Source organism: Gobio gobio, assembly GCF_949357685.1.
Source record: "Gobio gobio genome assembly, chromosome: 7".
NCBI lineage: Eukaryota > Metazoa > Chordata > Actinopteri > Cypriniformes > Gobionidae > Gobio > Gobio gobio.
In genome coordinates, this window is record NC_137103.1 from 50,582,136 (window position 1) to 50,605,819 (window position 23,684).

At 36.7% G+C, this 23,684-nt stretch overlaps 3 protein-coding genes across 3 annotated transcripts in view; 1 reads left to right on the top strand and 2 right to left on the bottom strand.

Annotated features, from left to right (window-relative positions):
• The window catches only part of lrp2a (low density lipoprotein receptor-related protein 2a), a gene marked incomplete at its 5' end in the record, with an annotated part of 148,918 nt that extends 147,521 nt beyond the window's left edge, over positions 1-1,397 (top strand). The window contains one exon of the mRNA XM_079821156.1: positions 6-1,397. Coding sequence (XP_079677282.1) covers positions 6-176 — 171 coding nt within the window. The 3' untranslated portion in view covers positions 177-1,397. The remainder of the gene's footprint in view (positions 1-5) is intronic.
• A 2,370-nt stretch (positions 1,398-3,767) lies between these two features.
• On the bottom strand, positions 3,768-13,529 carry rdh1 (retinol dehydrogenase 1). Its single transcript, XM_079822237.1, has 5 exons — positions 11,999-13,529; positions 10,549-10,888; positions 8,980-9,238; positions 7,142-7,305; positions 3,768-5,018 (listed from the first exon to the last, which is right to left on the bottom strand). The coding sequence occupies exons 1-5, from the start codon at positions 11,999-12,001 to the stop codon at positions 4,801-4,803; spliced, it is 984 nt and encodes a 327-aa protein (XP_079678363.1). The 5' UTR covers positions 12,002-13,529; the 3' UTR covers positions 3,768-4,800.
• Positions 13,530-14,028: 499 nt separating this feature from the next.
• dhrs9 (dehydrogenase/reductase (SDR family) member 9) lies at positions 14,029-22,291 on the bottom strand. Its single transcript, XM_079822238.1, has 5 exons — positions 22,136-22,291; positions 19,539-19,853; positions 17,631-17,889; positions 15,656-15,819; positions 14,029-15,548 (listed from the first exon to the last, which is right to left on the bottom strand). The coding sequence occupies exons 2-5, from the start codon at positions 19,849-19,851 to the stop codon at positions 15,325-15,327; spliced, it is 960 nt and encodes a 319-aa protein (XP_079678364.1). The 5' UTR covers positions 19,852-19,853; positions 22,136-22,291; the 3' UTR covers positions 14,029-15,324.
• Between the last annotated feature and the right edge of the window lie 1,393 nt (positions 22,292-23,684).

Genomic DNA, 23,684 nt, shown 5'->3' on the forward strand with positions numbered 1-23,684 from the left:
GTCAGATGCAGGATGAGCTGAGATCTGGAGCTGCAGACACCAGCTCTTCATCACAGCCGTCTCCTTTCGTTCCTCCTCCCAAACCCCCGAAGCGAGAGAAACTCAGCGCCTATTCACCAACAGAGGACACCTTCAGAGACACGGCCAACCTGGTGAAAGAGGACAGTGAAATATGACCAACACACACGGGAAAATATACAAAGAAACACTCCCTTTGCACAGAATCTATTTTTATATGCAGCCTGCATACAACAGAAATCAATTTAAGATTATTTTTGGAAGAAAAAAAATGTAAAAGTATAGATGAGAATAGGTGAAATGTTTGTATAGTCTACAGAAAAGAGACTTTGCCTTCTGATACTTTGTATGCCAATTCATGTTGTATGATTCTTTTTTATTATTATTGTGACTTCATATTTGTATATCTTTGCACTGATGCTGCTGAAGGAGAATGTTATGAATATTTTGTACATTTGTAAATTGAAAAGATTTTGTTTGATAATATCCTCTGGTCAGACATTATTTTGAAATAGATTATTACTTATTCCTGGAGATTCACACACACACACACACACACACACACACACGAGTAAAGTGCTTTGAGAGCCAGTTGAGACTTTGCCATTTGATCTGATTATTCTTAAGCGGTTTTCGCCACTGGAGAGAAAACACCACACATATGCATCACTTATGTTGACATACCTCATTTGTGGAGCGGCCAGATTCAAGAGAAATAGCAAAACACCCCAGTTTGTCTGAAATATCAGATCTACTGAGTGCTATTAAAGGAATAGTTCACCCAAAAAATGAAAAATCTGTCATTATTTACTCATCTTTAAGATGTTCTCGTTGTCAGGCTCCAAAAACAACCGTAAATCGAGTCCATATTATGTATATTTCAAGTCTTCTAAAGTCCAACAATAACTTTGTTAGAGGAACTGAATATATGATAAAGTGCTGTGAGAAGTTTCTAATGACATCAGGGTGAGTAAATAATGACAGATATGATACTCCCAATACTGTGTGATCCAGAGAAAGGGACTCTCATTAAAGAAAGTCTGAAAATATGATGATGCAGTGACATATTCTGCTGTAAACACATTATAATAGAAGCAGAAGACACACGACTTCTGTTTTATATATTTAAATAATACTTGAAATTGCTCAGTTTATATGCATGTTAATGATTATGACTATCTTCGACCCGTACTGGAGATCAAGGTTGACAAGTCCATGGGCAGTAAAGTAAATTTTAAGTGATTTTGTATATTAATGACATAAAAAATGAATATTATGAATGTATTCATCTTAATAAAGCCCATATGTGATGATAAAAAAAAACTGGAAACAAATTAATGCTGCTGTGAAAACAAATCTAATAAATTTTTTTTGTTTTTAAGAAATGTTCAGATTCTTTATGTACAACACACACATCCTACATACATATATGTATATATACATGAATTGCATATGGCTACATTTTTTGTTTTTTTCCCCCTAGATTTTCTTAATATCATTTTATCAAGAAAGTAGCTATGCTATAATCTCACAAATTAGCAGTGTCTGATTTTGAAGTTAGTAGGTAAGTTAGGTCTTATTTAAAAAAATAAAAAAGATTAAAAAAAATTAAAGCTGCACTATGTAACTTTTACGTCCGCTAGAGGTCATCTATTCAAAACAAAGGCGTAGTTTAATGATGCCAAGTAGATGTGGTCTTCACCTCACAGCCGGTGGAAAAGAATCGGGATAGGGCTCAGGCAGAAATCATGTTCATGGATGTGATTATTAACGTTACTGTAGTATGAAGCAGAAGCAGGACCGAGTGTTGTGGAGCTGAGCAAGGCGGCTGGAGCGATTGTTAATAAGATGAACACAACACACGCCTCACAAGCATCGGGACTTTTATTTTGCCACAGTCGCCGGCGCCATTTCCGCTTTTCCTGTCATGAGTATGAGGTAACGCAGCTCTGTTTATCATATTGAATACATCTGAGTGTGATAAAAATTATGTTATGGTGTTACGGTCTCTCAGCGGCTGCTATGACACTTGTTCACACTGCAGTGAGAGTAAAGCGTTTCTGCAAAATAAAACCAGAAACTGAGGTAACGCAGATATGACGCAATTGACAGGCGACTCCCTCACACGTCCCGGTTCCTTGGTTAAAATAGCAATTTCTCACGATTTACAAATAGTTGGAAACATTTGGGATATTGTAAGTACTCAACTGAACAAAATATATAACACTGGCCTTGTGGTTTTTTGATATTTTACTGAAGAAAAAAAATACGTGCACCTTTAACATCATCTACAGTAAGTGATAGCAGTGCTCATAAATACAAAAAAAACCCAGTTCTTTTAAAAGTTGTTTTGAAAATTGTTCCAATGGCCGATAAAACTGTAGCCACTCATCAATTTCTTTTCAGTGACGGCTTTAAAACTAGCTTGGTAAGTATCATATTATATTGTAACTGGTATTATAGCTTGTGTTCTTACCCCTTTATTTAATATAAATATTTATTCAAGTTATAATATACACTCTAAAAAAAAGGCTCGTAATCATAGGGGAACCTTTTTAGTGCTATATAGCACCAATTTTGGTGCTTCAGTGGTTCTTCAGCGGTTCTTCAGAGGTGCTATATAGCACCTTAGTCAAAGAACCGGTGAAGAACCTCTGAAGAACCGCTGAAGAACCTCTGAAGAACCGCTGAAGAACCACTGAAGCACCAAAATTGGTGCTATATAGCACTAAAAAAGGTTCCCCTATGATTACGAGCCAAGAACCATTTTTGGTGCCATATAGAACCTTTTTTTTTTTTAGAGTGTAGGCCTAAGGCATTTAGCTGAGCTTGAACAATACCGAACAAAACACGGAAAATTTCCAATTTCAAATATTGCGTAACAATGACGTTTTTCCGTAGCCGAAACTGATTGGATGATGGTCACTGAATGGACGATAAAGTTGATGCCAAGTGATTCGGTTTCACAACAGTTTGACAACATTTCGAGGTTGGATTTCAATCGCAAAGGTAAGTTTTTTGCTACTTGATATACTGTTGCTTGCTATTTTAAAACATGATTCACAATGTTACATTTTAATAGTGAAGGTTAACTTTAAAGTATTTTAGATTACGTTATTTAAACCGAATGAACGGATTTAAGTTAAAAAAAAAACTGTTAATGTTTAGTTACGTAAACATATGTTTAGGTCAAGTTATTTTAAGAAAGCATGCTGAACAAATTATTTGAAGTAAAACATTAACAACACTAGTAAACGCCGTAAATGTTGTATTTCTGAGCTAAGGACTAGTGTTGACACTGTGAATCTTGCTATTTTAAAACATTATTCACAATGTTAAAGTGTAATTGTGTTTCGTAGCTAACATAAAATAATTAGTTCAGTCATGTTTCTTAAAATAACTTGACCTAAAAATGCTTTTAAGTAATAAAGTCAGTAGCCTATAGGCTCTGTTAACACTACACAATGTTGTATTTATTATCTAAATTAAAGATAACACTATTCACAATGTTGTAACTCTATTTAGTAACTTTAAAGTATTTTTTGGTCGTTATGTGGTAACACTTTACAATAAGATTAATTTGTTAAGATTAGTTAATATAATAACTAACCATGAGCAATACATTTGTTAATCTTTGCTAACATTAGTTAATAAAAATACAGCTGTTCATTATTTGTTCACATTGCATTAACTGATGTTACATAGTGCAGTTCATTATTAGTATCCAGTAGAATGTTGACTCTGTGAATCAAGATATTATTGTTTATTCCTGGGGTTTCCTTAAATGTATTTATGCATTATATTGATTTTAACAAAGATAAACATTGTTTGCAGTCAGACTTGAGGATCATTCAGAAGTTTTTGCAGCACCCCAAATACTGTCACCACCACGGACTATGTGGTAGAACCCCTGAGAACTCAATCCAGACTCACAGATGGTATTGCAAGTCCTCACACCTCAAGGAATAATTTACGTCCATGTACCAGTGCAGATGGAGACGGAACATGTTGCAGTTCATCATGTGTTTGTAAGTATGCACAACTTCTTCATCATCATCATAGGATTCGTGTTAAATTAAGAATCACATTTTTTAATTCTCAAAAGACAAATAAACAAAATAACATGTAATGTACTGGATGGTGACATGGCTGTTAACCTCTAAAAAAAGTAAAAAATCACCATAAATGTAGTCCATAACTACTTGTACACAATATTCCAAGTCTTTTGAAGCCATAAAATTGCTTTGTGTGAGGGAAAATACCACAATTTATTTGTTATTCATAAATGTTTCATTATGTCGCAGCTCTCAATTCTCATTTGTGTTTCTGCGTATTTAAACTAGGTAGAGGGAAAGTTAAATAACTTCAATTTTGTTCTGTTGATAATGTTGAAATTGACATACAAAGTCATGATTGAATAAGATGAGCTGAAAGTATAGCAATAGGTTGCAGTTGAGTCATAATTGAGTCAGACAACTAAACAAAATATAATTTGCTCTATTTTAATCACTTCCGTAGACCTCAGTGTTTATATCCATAAACCTTTATCCCAGTATGTCTGAGCTAATATGAATATTTGTAACAGAAATAATACAAAACAGTCTGTTTCATACCTATACTGTATGATAACTGGTGTGATTTTGTCAAAGCTACAATAGACACAGGCTTATCGCTGTCATCTTGGAATGAGATTGCGTGTGTTTGAATCAAAATCGTGATCTTTTAACGATTAATAGTGCAGCTCTTGCTACAACATGTGATCCGTAGTGGCCTGTTGTATGTTCAGTTCTCCTTGATAGAAGGCGTTAGAAACTTCATGAAGACGTCTGCTACACAAGTAGGCAGGTACGAGAGGGGAATCCAGATAAACTTGGCGTCCCAGCCCGCGGCGTAGCGTGTTCGGGGAGAACGAGATGAAAGAGCGTGCTGCATGCATGACGTCACTTTGGAAAGGTCACTACTTGCCAGAATCTTCATGGAGAGCTCCTGCAACTTTATATCTAAAGAACAAGATAAAGAGAAATGCAAAAATGTCACATTATTCCAGTCGGTACACCAACATGAAAGCATCATCACACGAGACTCTTTCCCAAAATGTTTCCATCTATGGAAGATGGCTGAGTAACTCATTAAATCATGAAAAGTATCAGTCAGTACGTTTACATGGACAACAATACTCCGATATTAATCTGATTAAGACCATACTCTGATTAAGAAACTACCATGTAAACAGTGATTTCTAATTACCTTAATCCGGTTAAAACCATACTCGAATTAGACAAAAATCTAATTAAGACGTGGAGTATGCCTATTTTAGTCGCATTATCAAAGTGCATTGTAGACATGTACACACCTAAATCTAACTATTCAGTCCCTCCAGAAAAACGTGATTATGCGATCGCATGATTTAATGCATAATCAGCCAAAGTCCGCATGTTTATGCGGGAGCCGCATTTTTTCAGATACGCCGCACTTTCGCTGCGTAAATTGCCTATTTCCGCGTGCAAAATATGCGTGGCTAGCATGATTTCATAATCCCCGCATTTTCGTTGGAAAAAAGTCATATATATTAGCAGAAAGTTGAAAAATGTTTGTTTACTTCACACAAGAGCCGCCATTTCCCCCTATTGCCATGGGAACGTTTTGAAGTGACGTAATTACCCGACGTGAGCGTCATCGAAAAGCTGCAAACCCTGTGGTGAAACCATAGATATCGGTGAAACCATGATGAAGCACGCAAATTCCCATTTGCCAACAAAAATAACAGCAAAAGACCGCGCAAAGTTGTTTCCCGGTGTGTTGACCGATTTCAAAAAATAGCATCATGAAGCTTCGAAGCGTTATGAATCAGTGAGTCGATTAAGCGGTTTGGATCGCCAAGTCATTGTTTTTCAGCAGTTTGACACGCAATCCGAAACATGAATCGACTCGCTGATTCATAACGCTTCAAAGCTTCATGATGCTGTTTTTTGAAATCGGTCATCACTATATAAGTCGTTATTTAAGTTTTTTTTGGGTTACACTTTATTTCGATAGTCCACTTTAAACATTCTACTAACTATAAGTAACTTATTGTAGCTACATGTCAACTAACTGTCATTAGAGTATTAGTTGACTGTCAGTTGACTGGTAGGTTATGGTTAGGTGTTAGGGTTCGAGTTAGTAGAATAAGTTGAATTGTAGTTGCCAAGTTACTTATAGTCAGTAGAATGTCTGTTGGGGGACCAACAAAATAAAGTTTTAGTAAATATTAACCAGACAGTCTACAAATACTCGAATGACAGTTAGTTGACATGTAGTTGCAAAGTTACTTATAGTTAGCAGAATGTCTAAAGTGGACTATCGAAATAAAGTGTTACCTTTTTTTGCGCACAAAAACTATTCTCGTCGCTTCATAAAATTATTGTAGAACCACTGTAGTGAGATGGACTTTGTAACAACGTCTTAATCATAATCAAGGATTTTTTTTTTTTTTAGTGATGACGATTTCAAAACACGGCATCATGAAGCTTCGAAGCGTTATGAATCAGCGAGTCGAATCAGCAGTTTGAATCGCCAAATTTCAGCAGTTTGGCGGTTTGACACGCGATCCAAATCATGATTCGACTCACTGATTCATAACGCTTCGAAGCTTCATGAGGCCGTGTTTTGAAATCGTCATCACTATGTAAGTCGTTATTTAGGGTTTTTTTGCGCACAAAAACTATTCTCGCCGATTTATAAAGTTATTTTAGAACCACTGTAGTGAGATGGACTTTGTAACGACGTCTTTAGTACCTTTTAAGGGTCTTGAGAGTGAACCGTGCCATTGTGCCAATGGAGGCCTTTCAGAGCCATCAGATTTCAACTAAAATATCTTCATTTCTGTTCCGAAGATGAACGGAGGTCTGACGGGTGTCGAACGACATGAGGGGAAGTCATTAATGACAGAATTTTCATTTTTGGGTGAACTAACCCTTTAAATCAGTCGTGAGTCAAGTGTCAGATGTTTGGTTGGATGAGCACAGTTTGTGTGAATGTTTGCATGAACTATTCCTTTAACTGTGCATAACGATGTCCAAAATATAAAGTAGCCTACTATATCGAATAAAATCGTCATTGATATCCCATCTCAAGCACTCACAGTCCTGCAGGTATGAGTCTCCGTAGGTTCTCCTGACCTCTGCTGGGAGGTTGTTCCACCGTTTCTTCAGGTCATCTTCAATGAGGCTCAAATCTGTTACTTGTGTTTTAAAGAAGCCTGGTTCAATGATACTTACCTTCATTCCAAAGTGCATCATATCCCTCCTGAAAACAGATTTTAGAGACATTATTATACATGGAAGTAAAGATTCAAATCTCAATGAAGCTGAAATAAAGGTCAGCCAAAATCTGTCAAGGTTAACCTCAGAAAGACGTTCTTATGGCGACTGATGTGAGTCTCACAAGGACCAATCCCCACAGTTGTTGTGGTCAATTAGAAATTAATTTTGTTTGCTGTTTTTAAGAAGTCAGATGATTTTAATGGTTTGCAATATAATATTTTTTATATTTGTAATAAATACATACATAAATACATATTTATTGAAGAAACAAATGCATTTAAAGGGATAGTTCACCCAAAAATGAACTACTTCATTTACTCACCCTCAAGTTGTTCCAAACCTGTATGAGTTTCTTTGTTCTGCTGAACAGAAAAGAAGATATTTAGAAGAATGTTTGTAACCAAGCAGAGAGAGCAACCATTGACTACCATAGTATTTTTCCCTACTATGGTAGTCAATGGTTGCTCTCTCTGCTTGGTTACAAACATTCTTCTAAATATCTTCTTTTCTGTTCAGCAGAACAAAGAAACTCATACAGGTTTGGAACAACTTGAGAGTGAGTAAATGAAGACAGAATTTTCATTTTTGGGTGAACTATCCCTTTAAGCTATGATCTGCAACATCTGTACTTTTTTGGCCAATTAGAAATTGATTTTGTTGGCTTTCTTTTGAATAAAATCAGATGAATTTATTGTCTTGTTGGCTATATACACTGAACAAAATTATAAACACAATGCTTTTGTTTTTGCCTCCATTTTTCATGAGCTGGAAAAGGCCTATTTCTCTCAAATATTGTTCACAAATCTGTCTAAATCGGTGTTAGTGAGCACTTCTCCTTTGCCGAGATAATCCATCCACCCATCAGGTGTGGCATATCAAGATGCTGATTAGACCGCATGATTATTGCACAGGTGTGCCTTAGGCTGGCCACAATAAAAGGCCACTCTAAAATAATAATAATAATTATTAATTTGTTGCATTTATATAGCGCTTTTCTGGGTCCTCAAAGCACTTTACATGGAAGGGGGGGGGGGGGGGGGTCTACTCAACCACCACCAATGTGCAGCACCACCTGGATGATCCGACAGCAGCCATATTGCTCCAGAACGCCCACCACACACCAGCTTATTGGTGGAGAGGAGACAGAGTAATGAAGCCAATTGGTATATGGGGATTATTAGGAGGCCATGATGGACAGAGGCCAATGGGCAAATTTGGCCAGGATGCCCGGGTTACAACCCTACTATTTTTCTGAAGGACATCCTTGGATTTTTAATGACCACAGAGTCAGGACCTCGGTTTAACGTCTCATCTGAAGGACGGTGCTTGTTACAGCATAGTGTCCCCACCAGTATACTGAGGCGTTAGGACCCACACAGACCACAGGGTGAGCGCCCCCTGCTGGCCTCACTAACACTTCTACCAGCAGCTACCTGGTTTTCCCAGGAGGTCTCCCATCCAGGTACTGACCAGGCTCAACCCTGCTTAGCTTCAGTGGGAAACCAGTCTTGGGCTACAGGTTGATATGGCTGCTGGATATAAATGTGCAGTTTTACTGTATTGGGGGGTCCGAAAACCAGTCAGTATCTGTGTGATAAAGTGCAATACATTATAAGGTCTTGTTGGCATGTCTCAAAGTTTAGCAGTCTCAACATACCTCAAGCTATCAGAGAACGCCTCCACACCCCATTTAGAGAGACAATATCCTCCCCCGATGAGTGAGAGTCTGCCCAGTATGCTGGCCACGTTCACCACCCGACCCTGGGCCTTCTTCAGCAGAGGAAGGAACTTCAGCGTCACCTCGATGAGGCCGATGAGGTTTACGTCCAGGACCTTCATAAAGTCCTCCAGCTGCAGCCAATCTGTGGGGCCGATGGGGACCGAGATGCCAGCGTTGTTGACTAAACCCCACAGACCTGATGCAAGAAAGAAGAAGCTTTAAAAAAATCTAGTGTTGTGTAGATAATGTAAATATTATATTTTTCAATCTTAAAGGATTAGTTAACTTTTAAATAAACTTTTGCTGATTATTTACTCGCCCCCATGTCTTCCAAGATGTCCATGTCTTTCTTTCTGCAGTCGAAAAGAAATGAAGGTTTTGGATGAAAACATTCCAGGGGTTTCCTCCATATAATGCACTTCAATGGGCCCCAAACGGTTCAAGGTCCAAATGACAGTTTCAGCACAGCTTCAAAGGGCTTTAAACGATACCAGACGATGAATAAGGGTCTTATCTAGCGAAACGATCAGTTTCTGCGAGAAACCGAGCAGTATTTATGCTATTATTTTACCTCTTATCAGACGAACGTGATCATCTCTGAGCTCAGCCATTACTTCCGCCAAGTGTGGTCAAATACGATTGTGGTCATAGATGTATACGTAGATGCCTCATTGGCACCTGCACGGATCAGTAGAATGAGGCATCTACGATCTATATATCTATGACCACGATCGTATTTGACCTCACTTGGCGGAAGTAATGGCTGAGCTCAGAGATGATCGCGTTCGTCTGTTGAGAGGTAAAATGATAGCATAAATACTGCTCGGTTTCTCGCAGAAACTGATCGTTTCGCTAGATAAGACCCTTATTCATCGTCTGGTATCGTTTAAAGCCCTTTGAAGCTGTGCTGAAATTGTCATTTGGACCTTGAACCGTTTGGGGCCCATTGAAGTGCATTATATGGAGGAAACCCCTGGAATGTTTTCATCCAAAACCTTAATTTCTTTTCGACTGCAGAAAGAAAGACATGGACATCTTGGAAGACATGGGGGTGAGTAAATAATCAGCAAAAGTTTATTTAAAAGTGAACTAATCCTTTAATGATACAACATATAGGTCTATCTTGACATAGGCCTACTTTGTATTACACTCTATAATAGTGCAAGTTAGGGGATGTATGAATCTTTATCCAATTGTAAAAGTTCAATAAATAAAAAAAGTTGTGTACATGCAAACCACACAATTTAGGTCAAAGGTCACTAAAGTGAGCAAATGTCAGGTGCACTATGAGGAAAGCTAATAAATGATGCAGCTTTGGTATGAGAATGGCATTTCGCTGAAGATGCTCCTCCAGGTCAACTAAAAGCACTTGTCCAGGAGTTGCAGATTTATGAGTTGGTCTGAGGGCTGTGTGGTCGTCAAAGTGCCTGTATCTCGGCTTTATCTCTGGCTGTGCTTGACTCGAGCTGGCACACTATCTATCCCCCGCCAAACTGTCCGTCTCACCTCTCTCCCCGGTCTCGCTGCGCACGCGCTCCAGCGCCCGCTGGATGCTCGCGCTGTCGGTAACATTGAGCAGAAGCGTCTTCAGTCTGGGGGAGGCCGCCGCGCGCAGTCTGGAGGCACCAGGTTCGGTGAGACACGCGGCGAGTACACGAAACCCCCGCCGGTCGAGCTGCAGCGCCGCGAGGTTTCCGAAGCCGCTATCGCAGCCCGTCACCAGGACGTGTTTCTCGTGGATGCCGGAGATGTGACCGGAGTCTCTGAAGAACCAGACCGCCGCGGCGACGAGCGCTACAGCGCCCAGTGAAAGCCAGCACCACAGCGGGTCAGCGCTGAAGAACACCTGCGGTGGAGAAGATGGGTGAACCTGTGCTGAATACTACACACTATCCTTTCCAACTGTTGGTTACTATTAGCTGATTTTCATTTTATTTGACGAGCAACATTTTTTTCCCCCAATTACTAAATTATTACACATAGTAGTGAACAAAAACACTACACTGAGAAATACTGAATCTAACAAATTAACATCTGGCCAATAATAACATAACTAGAAAATATTTACTATAGTAGCCTAGGCTAGGCGTTTCCCACAAGTTTTTGACTATGAAACAAAGTTAATGGGTCATACATTTATTTTTTTCTTACCCTAATGGATGAAATTGCATTGTTGCTAATAAAACTTGTGACATTGGCAATTGATACTTTCATTAATCAATTAGTTAATGTCAGAAATATTTGTTATAAGTGCTGGGCAATGCGATTAATCATATTAATAATAAAGGTTTATGTGTGGGTATCATTATTATGTATATATAAATACATTTAATAAATATTTGCATGTATATACTATATATATATAATTTATCTTATATAAATATTTTAAACATAAAAATAAAATACTTTTCTTAAATATATACATAATAATTATACACAGTACACACACATATATTATATACATTTTAATTTTATATATATATATATATTTATTTATATATAGTGAATCTAACAAATTAACATCTAGCCAATAATTTATAAAATGAATGGTCATGAAATGCTTTGAAATAAAAATGTGAGAAATGGAAATCGACTTTTTTCTAGATGTTTTGCTTTAAAAAAAGCAAAACTATCTATAAAAAAGTCGATTTCCATTTCTCACATTTTTATTTCAAAGCATTTCATGACCATTCATTTTATAAATGAAACATAATCTAAACAGTTTAAAATGCTAAATAAAAACATGTAATAGTAGACAAATCATTCAAAAAGCCACTAGGTGGCATCTCAACTATGTTCCCTCATAGTTCAATTATTTATTGCACAAATCAATTATAGCATTGAACACAGAAATATTAATTATCAAAGCATGCACGCATTAATCCCTGCCAAGTTGTTTACATTTATGAAATAAAGACACATTATGGGATTGTGCTCCGAATATAGACTGACGTACCATGACTAGTGCAGTCGTCACTCCTTCAGTGTGAAAACTAGAAGATCTTTTGTTTCTTCACTCCTGTCCTGATCCCACTGAAGAGCTCAGGGGCCGCAAACTGACTGCAGGGTCAAAGGTCTCTTGTGAACGTGTACACCACACTCAGCAAACATCACCAAGATTGTGCAATTAAACTCTGGCCTCGTTTAGCTTCTAAACATTCAAACTTTGATTTGTGTAGTCATGCTACACTGTACCTGTGGTCGGGGGGGGGGGGACTCATAACAAGTAATACGAGTTAAGTAATCGGACTGTTCAAATAAGTAACACAACTTACTTAATTTTCCCATTCATTGACTGAGCTCTCCTGCCCCCATGTTGAGAGAAATCAGGAGCAAGTGCAGAGGCGTTTGTGTTAGGGATGCACCGAATATTCGGCCACCGAAAATTTTCGGCCGAAAATGGCCCAAAAGTGCATTTTCGGTTTTCGGCCGAAAGACTTTTATCACCGAAACAACACGGCCGAAATGTTGTGATGACGCAAACAGAAACCGCGACCTGCACGTGCTTGTCTGAAGCAGTATATTTGAGAAACACCCACGTCAGCTCCATGCATAAGCACTGACAGCCAGAGCTCATGTTCTCGATGAGAAGAGGAACAGACTTCACTGTGAGTTCCCACACAAACATCGATCAACATGTATCACGAAATTCAAACGATAAATGGCGTTTTGACGCTCTTTAATGTGGCATCACTGATCACATCACAGTTCAAGCCGCGGCGCGCGCGCGTGAACGCGAATATCTGTGAGCGCGATCGATCATCTCTTCCTTAAGAATAAACATCTAAGGTATGTTGAGGATACATTAACACTTACTGTCACGTATCATATGTGGTGTAATCGCTGAATCAGTGTTTCAGCAGCGAAAAGACGTCAATATAACTGCTTGTAAACTAGCCTAAACAATGTCATGTAACTTTAGCATCACATTTACCTCAGGCAGTCATTCAGTGTCCACAGAATTTTATTCACTAGAGTAAATCAACTCTTTCACTAAATATATGACCTATATTAGCCGTTATATTCATTATATTCTACTTAACCTGTTAATGAGATCTTGATTATCTCCTGTATGTTTAAATAAACCTTTCATGAAAATGACAGACACTGTGTATAAATGATTATATTTCAACAACGAATTGGAGAAAAAACTATTTTATTATTAGATTATTAGTTATTGCAAAAACTGCCTTATGTGAAGTTTACATGTTTGCGTACTATGTTATTTGAGTGTTGATTATTAGACCTAAAAATAAATAGCAACTGAATTACGGCTAATAGTTTGGGCTCTGTTGTTAACCTTTAATATTAATGTGCAAGTAAGGGCTCCCCATATAGTTTACAGCAATATCTTCAATACACTTTTAGTTATAATTTAATTCATTTAAGGACAGATACTTTTTTTTTTCAGTAAACCAATAAAAATAAATAAAGTCATTTTGTAAAACTGTTGTCCTGAACCGTCAGTTTTGTGTGTCGCTACACCCCTATTCTACAGTTAACATATGGGCTATGGCAGTCTTTGCTTTGATACACTATTATGTTGAAGGCCTACAGAGAAAATTGTTTTATCTTTAAGCAGTTTCACTTGTTCAGAACGCACTTTCTTGTAGTAGTCCTACAGAGAAAATTTTTAAATGCACTAGACCTAAATGTACTTTGTTTTTATGAGAGAACTTTTAATTTTAAAACCTTTCTGTAGACCTGTACATTATTATTTAATGTACAAATGAGTGGGGTCAAGTTAAACATTTTAGTTTGAATTTTATTTTATACTGTGCATTGTTGCAATGTGCTAAATAAATATTGGCATAATTTGTAATTGATTTATTCTTTGAAACTTTAATATTAATTTATGCAATTACAATGCCTTGATTTTAGTAAAGTTAGTAAACAGTCATAGCCATAAATGCAATGGTACTAATAATTGGCATAATTTATTTCGGTGTTTCGGTTTTGGGTTTTCGGCCTTGGTTTCCTCTTTTTCGGTTTTCGGTTTCGGCCAAGAATTTTCATTTCGGTGCATCCCTAGTTTGTGTGTAAACATGACTTGTTTGAGACAGTTTGTCTCAAGATGGCCAATTTCTACATTTCCATAACTGATTATTTCAGACCGTCATAATGATTTTTTCTTCATCTGTGAGAGTGTGGGCGGGCTTTTGATATCGCGGCTCTATTTCCTGCTCTCTACTGCGCAGACTCAGTCCCAAATCTGCGCAAGATGTCAGCACCATATTCAGACCTTCAGTTACTTCAGCGGAAGCCAATGAAGTCGAGCCGTCCATATTTTTTTACGGTCTATGGTCTGAATTCACAGTACTCATAAAAGAGTAGGCAAAATGTACTCTGATGGCCTACTATTTCCTGTGCGGTTTTGAAGTATGCATATGATTCATATGGGACTCTACTATCCCATGAGGCCACAGGAGAGGATTTGTAAATGACAGTGAAACGACGCAACTGACGGTCACATGATAATGGCAACATGGCGAATGTAGTATGTCTGTTAGCACGCCCGCCTCCTTCGCCGGAGACCCCGTTTTGAATCCCACTCTGAGTTGGTCAAGTAGGACCGGTCAGAATTGGTGCCGTGACCCGGGTGGGAGTGAGGTTTAGGGGGGTGAGTGTAACGGACGTAGGCCAGTAAGAGCTGTGCATAAACCTCACTCACCTGGCCTCAAGTGGGGCGCTAGTTACTGATGCTAGCGTCCTTGTTAGCACGCTCGTCTCCCACGCCGGAGACCCCGTTTTGAATCCCACTCTGAGCGGGTCAGGTAAGACTGGTTACATTTGGTGCCGTGACCCAGATGGGAATGAAGTTTATGGGGGTGTAAACCTCACTCCCCTTGCCTCAACTTACCAGCGACTGACACTAGCAGCTGCAGTCTTTAGCGTCCTTGTTAGCATGCCCGCCTCACACGCCGATTCGAATCCTGCCCGTTTTGTGTAAAGTTGGACAGGTTACACATAATCATTTCACTGGTTTCATATTTGCTGAAGAAAGTTTTATTTTGGAGATGAGAGGATATTTACACTGGGATAAGACTTTTGAAATGCTGTAAAACTATAAGAAGAAACATTTCTTTCTAGCAAGTCCTCTAGCAAATCCTTAATGAAAAATCAAAATCAGAACACAAATGTTAGAGAAAACATTTTAAAAATTAGTTTTTTTATTTAAAAGCAATATTGTAAAAATTAAGTATTAATTAATGTATATATATTTGTACAATTTAAAGTGTTAAGTCTTGTCTCAGTGCACTGCATGAGTGTAGCTGTTTGTGCTTACAGAACTGAAACTTTGGGTTTAACAGCATTTTTTAAGACGAAAGCGTCCGAGATGAAGGTTGGCATGTAGGAGAGAGGCAGCCAGAAGAACTTGGCATCCCATCCTGGAGAATATCTGGTACGAGGATGGACCGCAGCCACAGCATGCTCCATACAGCTCACCACCTTCATCAGATCTGGATCAACAATCTTCTCAATCTTCTCCTTAATCACCAGCTTTGCTATAAAAACACAATTACTAGTTATACAGTAACTTTTATAACTAGTAACTAGAGAGTGTGACCTTTATTTGCTCCGATTTGAAACTGGTTATTGGATTTGAACTCACTTTTGTCTATGAAATCACTGCCGTACTCATCCTTCACCTCCTGAGGCAACTTGTTCCATAATCTCTGAATATGACTCTCAAAGATACTGCCGTCAGTAACGCTTGTTTTGAAGAATCCAGGCTCAATGCATAAAACCTTCACTCCAAACGGTGCCATGTTCCTCCTGCAGAACAAAGAAAAACACATTGAATAAAGTCACAGCGGCATAACTACAATAATAATAAATTCTGGGAATAGTGTTGGTTCAACTGACCTAAAGTTTAACTTGCACATATAACAGAATTTTATGAAGTGATTCCCAGTGTTTAACTAAACTGTTAAAAGTTGTTTTCAGTAATTGAAATAAAGCTGAAGGTTAAATATGTATCTGGCCACACTTTAGATTAGGGTCCAATTCTCAATATTAACTATCAACTATGACTTTTGCCTCAGTAAACTCCTAATTACTGCTTATAAATAGTAAGTAAGGTAGTTGTTAAGTTTAGGTATTGAGTAGGAATAAGGGATGTATAATATGGTCATGCAGAATAAGGCATTAATATGTGCTTTATAAGTACTAATAAACGGTTAATAGTGAAAATTGAACCCTAAACTAACAAGTGTGTGTGTGTGTGTGTGTGTGTGTGTGTGTGTGTGTGTGTGTGTGTGTGTGTGTGTGTGTGTGTGTGTGTGTGTGTGTGTGTGTGTGTGTGTGTGTGTGTGTGTGTGTGTGTGTGTGTGTGTGTGTGTGTGTGTGTGTGTGTGTGTGTGTGTGTGTGTGTGTGTGTGTGTGTGTGTGTGTGTGTGTGTGTGTGTGTGTGTGTGTGTGTGTGTGTGTGTGAGAAAAACATAACCAAAAATTGCCCTGGCAACTAATTGAAAAATAAAAAGTTGTAGTACTAAAATTACTAAAACTAGGGATGTCCAGATCCGATCATGTGGTTTCAGACTCAATCGGAATCGGACGTTACCTCCCGATCAGGACTATATATATATATGTATATATATTTGTATATATATTCTCATTATTTTTTAACACATCTATAGTTATGCAGTGGCACAGAGTTTGACCATTTTGACTCAACTTTGTTGCAGAGACGCTATTGGTTAAATAAGGTGAATTACATAAAAAATAAGGAACATCCTGGATCTGTTTTTTCACTCTTCTTTATTCTTTTTTTATGTATTATAGAAGTATCGGATCGGGACTCGGTATCGGTAGATACTCAAAATCAAATGACTCGGACTCGAGGGCAAAAAAACCTGATCGGGACATCCCTAACTAAAACAACAAGTTAATTAAAGCTATTAAATGTTAAAAGTAAAACAATTATTCAATGTTAAACATATATAAAATAATTGTATATAAATAATACTAAAATAACACTGATTATTCCACTGTTAATGAGATTTTGCAAGTATGTCAAGATAGTCTAGTTCCCTGTGTTTTGCACTCTCAATATAGAAAAACTCAAGGATTCAGGCTTAAGAGGAACTAAGATCCTAGTTTGGGGTGTGTTTCCCAAAAGCATCGTTAGCCAACTATACAAGCAATTATGCCACAATAGTTGGCTTTGGGAAACCCCCCTGAATGGTTCCTGATATAAACAAGAGTGTGAATATACTCATTATAGTGGCCTCTTGTGGTCAGATCTCACATACAGCGCTACACTGCCTGCAGACACCTTGCACAAATCTTCCATCTTTTATCATGACTGGCCATTCACAGTACAAGTTATCAGCTGCTGAATTTTGACTGGCTGCTGGTGCTTATATGTGCAGTCTTATCTGATATTTTGGGGATATGTTTGCAATTGCAGAATTTCTCAATCGAATGGTTGCAGAGTTATGATAATTGCAGAATGTTTTATGTTTGACCACAGGCCACACCCACATATTACACAGGCTTGTATCTGAGAAATGCTTTGAATCTGAATTCTTTTGATCAGTTTTTGTCTTCAGAAGAATCATTCAGTGGTTACTGGACATACTAACCTTAGACTGTCATTAAAAGCTTCTACTCCATACTTAGTAATGCAGTACGCCCCTCCCAGGGTACTAATCCGTCCGAACACACTGGCCACATTGACCACTCTGCCCTTGGCTTTCTTAATGAGCGGTAACACACTCAGAGTAACGGCAACAACCCCGATCAGATTGACATTGATCATTTGTTTGAAGTCCTCAATATCCAGCCAGTCATTGGGTGCAGTTGGGAAAGAGATACCAGCGTTGTTGACCACGGCCCACAGACCTGAAAAAACACACGCACACACACACACACAGAACAAATTACAAAATACATCCGTTTTCTTTCATTACAAGAGATTGCTAAATACAGCTTCCTGGTGACAGGAAGTGTCATGTGAAAGTCATGTGAAGAAACTACTCGACCAATAACTATTATAATAATATTAGACATTTCATTAGTCCAATAACAAGACATGAAACAGAACATGAATAATGAATTAAATTGAAGCATTTATTTTGACTGATTATTACTGATATTTAATTAAATAGTTCATTAGATTAGATATCGATTAGTTAATTAATTTGATATTTAATTTGTCAAAATAAATGCATTATATATACAAAGAAGGTGTGCACATCCTCAAACCCAAACAGGGCTCAGGTGCAGGACAAACGAAATCACTGAAGCAAAACACAAATGTGATGTCTGCACACTGATTAAACTGCTCCAATTTATTGCATTGCAACATTTCAACCGATAGGTCTTTGTCAGGCATATATATATATATATATATATATATAGAGGCATAACATTATGACTTGGAATTTAGAGGCCAAGTCAACACCTCAAACTCATTGTTGTGCTTCTCAAACCATTCCTGAACCATTTTTGCCTTGTGGTCGGCGGCACCCTGACTGGTCTGCGACTATTTTTTTTTTTCATTTATTTATTTATTTGGATGGGACAATGCATATTGAGGAAATAAATTTACGTAAATACACCGGATTTAGCACAAAGCTAATTTCCCTCCGTAAACCATACGCAACAAACTGTGATGCACTGTGTGTTCTGACACCTTTCTATCAGAACCAGCATTAACTTCTTGAGCAATTTGAGCTCCAGTAGCTCGTCTGTTTGATCAGACATGGACCAGCCTTCGCTCCCCACGTGAGTCAATGAGCCTTGGCCGCCCATGACCCTGTCGCCGGTTCACCACTGTTCCTTAATTGGAGCACTTTTGATAGACACTGACCACTGCAGACCGGGAACACCCCACAAGAGCTGCAGTTTTGGAGATGCTCTGACCCAGTCGTCTAGCCATCACAATTTGGCCCTTGTCAAACTCACTAAAATCCTTACGCTTGCCCATTTTTCCTGCTTCTAACACATCAACTTTGAGGACAAAATGTTCACTTGCTGCCTAATATATCCCACCCACTAACAGGAGCAGTGATGAAGAGATAATCAGTGTAATTCACTTCACATGTCATAATGTTATGCCTAATCGGTGTATATATAAAAAACTTTATTTACCTCATATATAACACTTTATTTTACAGTGTCATGGTTACATAATACATGTAGTTACTATAGTAAACTATATATTATGCATAATTATATGCAACTAAACCAAACCCTAATCCTAACCCTATAGTAAGTACATGTCAGTACTTAAATGTTTAATTGCAGTGTAACAAAGACACCTTAAAATCAAGTGTGTATATATATCAAAACACACACACACACACACACACACACACATTTCAAATTCATTCTCAATTGAATTCTGAATTGCACATAGCTCTGTTAATAACATCTAATTATGTATTTTAATTTTTTTTACAGCTCTCAACAACAAAAATGTCTCACAAGATTTCAGAACTAACAGAGGGCAAAGTGTGAGTAAAGTACCATCTGTTTCTGTGACTTACCTTTCTGGCCCACCAGGGTTTTAATGGTCTCGGAGACTTTTTTAATGCTGTCATTATCAGTGACATCCAAATGCAGCGCTGTGAGTTTGTCGGAGCAGGCCTTCTTCAGCTCAACCTCTCCCTTCTCCGTGTAGCAGCCAGCGATGACACGGAAACCCTTTGTGTCCAGGTGTCTGGCCAAGAGATTCCCAAAACCCGTGTCACAGCCTGTGATATACACAAACTTCTCCGATTTGTTGGGAACTCTTCCCAGTTCTCTGAACCATCGATAGACATAGAGCAAGACTATGAGACCAACAACGTACAGGAACATGTCTGCAAAAGAAAATTAAATTTTCATAAGAAAAGAGGATTCAAATTCATGCAACACCCCCAACATCAACAACATAAAGGTGAGAGAGCGCACATTTGGTCAAAGCTCCACTCATAAAGTACATGACCTAGTGAAACATTAACTCATATGATTGTAAGCCACTGCAAAACTGTTTGAAGATTTTGCAAAAGTGCAATAAAACAAAAGATACATTTTAAATAAAGATAATTGGCAGTATATGATAAATAAAGGAATAATAATACTACAAGGATACGTTGTAGCAACTCATAATGTAAAAACTGCACATAATGTAATAAGTATTACATTTTTATTATAAATTAAGTGTTCATAATGTAATAATTTTCTCAAAATGTAATAATATCTTGAGCTCATAATGTGATTTTCACATTATGAGAAAATGATTACATTATAAACTCACCAAAAACATATCATAATTACATTATTGTAATAGTTTTACATAAAAATTTGTATTCCCTACAGTACATTTTTAAAAATCTAAAGCCAGTCTTAAGCTACCTGCGAAATTCAACATTTAAATATTCATGCTATTATTATTATTATTATATGTTTATTGAACATAAAGCATTGGTATTTATTTACAGCACATTTAAAAAATACCATAGATTTTTTTTCACCGTTTAATAATAATAATAATGATAATAATAGCATGAATATTTAAATCTGTTGCATTTCGCAGGTAGCAAGACTGGCTTTAGATTTTTAAAAATGTACTGTAAGGGAATACATTTTTTTTATGTTTTAAAAGCTACTGCAATAATGAAAATATGACATGTTTTTGTTAAGTTTATAAAATAAGAATTTTCTCGTAATGTAATTTTTTATTACATTATGAGCTCAAGATTTTATTACATTTTGATAAAAAAAATTATTTCAATAATAATGTAATACTGTACTTATTACATTATGTGCAGTTTTTACATTATGTGCAGTTATTACATGTTATTATGTTTAGTTATCAATGAACAACTTAATATAGTTGGTTTTAGTACATTAATTTAATTATAACTTGTCATAATGTTTATTCGAAAGATGTAGGTGTACATTAGTGCTGTTTATTGTAAAACCAAATGATTTAGATTCGAAATTACATGTTTTATGAGCGGAATCGTGGCTGGAACAAACTGAACTGTGGGACATGAAATGACAAGAAATGTAATTTGAAGAGAAAAAAAAACGTAATTTATGCTTAGATTTTCTTTTATTTACTACCTTAGGTTATCTTTATTCAAGTGGCTGATTGCGAAAAGTGGAACGACTGTCAAATCGTTCTTTTGATTCGGATATGGTCAAAGAATCAGTTGAATCGGTTTATTCAAGCCGGTTTAAATGATTCGTTCACTAATCGGGCTGAATCATTCGGAGCAGTTCTGAACAATTCATTTATATGTTTAGTTCAAACATGTCCGATTTGAAATTAGCCGAGAAACGTCGAGTGAACTGAGAAAAAAACTTCAACAATATAAAATGAAAGAAAGTACTTTGATTTTGAATACTAAGAAGATTTGGGGTGAGCCGAGGATTAAAGTGATGTGACGGAAAGTAAGTTCAATCAATAAGAAATTAAATGAAAATACTTCTACTAGCCTACTAAGTTACGACTTGACCATTTTATCAACTCACATACGAAATAGAGTTGGTTTTAATAAAAGTAACGTTAATTAGGCTATAGCTTGTAAAAAAATTAATTTGGAAGACGTAAATGTATGAGTGTTGTATTATGTAAACACACTTTTATTTTGATTAAATTAATACAAATGAGATTTGATGATTCGAAATATTTTTTCATGAGCGGAATCGTGGCTGCAACAAATTAAACCTTGTGAGACATAACATTACAAAAAAATTATAATAATAAAAAACGTAATATCTACTTTTATTTATTTAACCTACCTTAGGTTAGCTTTATTAAAACCACGTGCGTATTGACGTAAAAGAGCCGCTCAGTTTATTTTGAACCAAAATGAACTGTTTAAAAGAACCGATTCCCGAAAACGAGTCGGACTTCACCTCACCGTGCAAATCAGCGCGATGTCAAAAACGATACATAACTTTTGCATTGTGCTGTTCTAGCATACTAAAAAAAGAATAAAACGAAGCAACTAAGGCAACATCGAAATTTCATTTAAAAAATGTGTGGTTTTAGGCTAACGTTACTCGAAAATGCCCTGACAGAAAAAAAAAAAAAAAAAGCACTAAAACTGTAACTGTTATATGCTGTATAAAACCCGTATATGCTACTCACCGTTTCTTTAGAAGTCAGCTTTCTAAGATGTCTGTTTTTTGTTGTCTCAGTAGTGAGGGAATGTGCTTGTTCTTCCTGGCCGCTTTGTAACTGACACCGATTAAAACTGAAGTATAATAGTCTGCTGTTATGTAACAAGTGTCCCGTGTTGTTCCTGCAGGGGGCGCTGAAGGATCAGAAAACAGAGGCTGAATCCGAAATCGCCCCACTATTTGAGGGGACAGCCATTTGTAGTGGTGTCCGAAAACATAGTGGACGTTATTGAGTGCACTTATTCTATCCCAGCCGATGTACACACAACGGCTGTCCGAATTCACTCACTCGTTTTCATTCAGTCTTTCAAGTGTATTAGTGGACGTAGGGAATAGTGAATGAGGGTTTATGGGGCAATTTCGGATTCAGCCAGAGTTTACTTTTCTGGCAGACTGGAATCCAAGGCAGCTGGTAGAAAATGTGTCAGTAGCAGTGCAAAGGTCAGGTAAAATACAATATATTGAAGTTATTTCTCACTAATATTTCTCGGTTACACTTTATTTTTAGGTGTTATTATACACTTACATAGTGATTCTGTAGGATTCTAATTAGGGTTTAGGTTTGGTTCAGGATTAATTGCATGTAACTATGCATAATTGACTTTTATTACTATAGTAACTACATATAGTAAAATGTGTAAAAGGGACTAAAATGAAGTGTTGACCATTTTTCTTAAGGGTGATTTTGGTGGTAAGCGTTCACTGTAAATAAATAAATAAGAAAGAATAAAAAGTAGCTGCCTTATTTTTTTTATGTACAATCAACTTGGATAATGACATTAAACTGACTTTAAAAAACGAGTTGAATCTTGTATCTTATAAAAAAGTTAAAAATTGCTTAACTTATTTTGATGAGTTAAAGCAATGTTAAAAAATATGTTGTCATAACCTATTGATCATATATATATATATATATAATATTTTTTTTTTTTACAGTGTTTAGATGTCTTTTCTTTTCTAAACATGCAACAATAATATGCTTTATAATATGCACTTGAGCCGTACACGATTTACAAAAGTGCTTCAGCATGACAGATCGAAATTATTATTATTATTAATGTTTAATGCCTGTAAAAAAAATTAGAAATTAAGAAAACAATCCAAGGGATGCCCCTTGGATTGTTTTCTTAATTTCTATTTTTTCTTATTTTAATTCATTTATATGATTTATTCTGTTTTCTTTCATTAAAACTGCAACAAAAAATGAGAGATAAAATAGAAGAAAGTCTATACGGGGGAAAAAAGTAACATTTTGCAATAAGGTTTAATTTTTTTACATTTAGTTAATAAGTTAAAATGAACTATACTTCTACAGCATTTTTTTAATCTTAGTTATTAATCTCAATACTTACAATATATTTTTAAAATCAAATGTTGTATCTGTTAACATTATTGAAATAACATGAACAAACAAATGTATTTGTAACGAACATTAATAAAGATTAATAAATGCTGTAAAAACATATTGCTCATTGTTAGTTCATGTTATGTCAATATTAATGAATGAGTCCTTATTG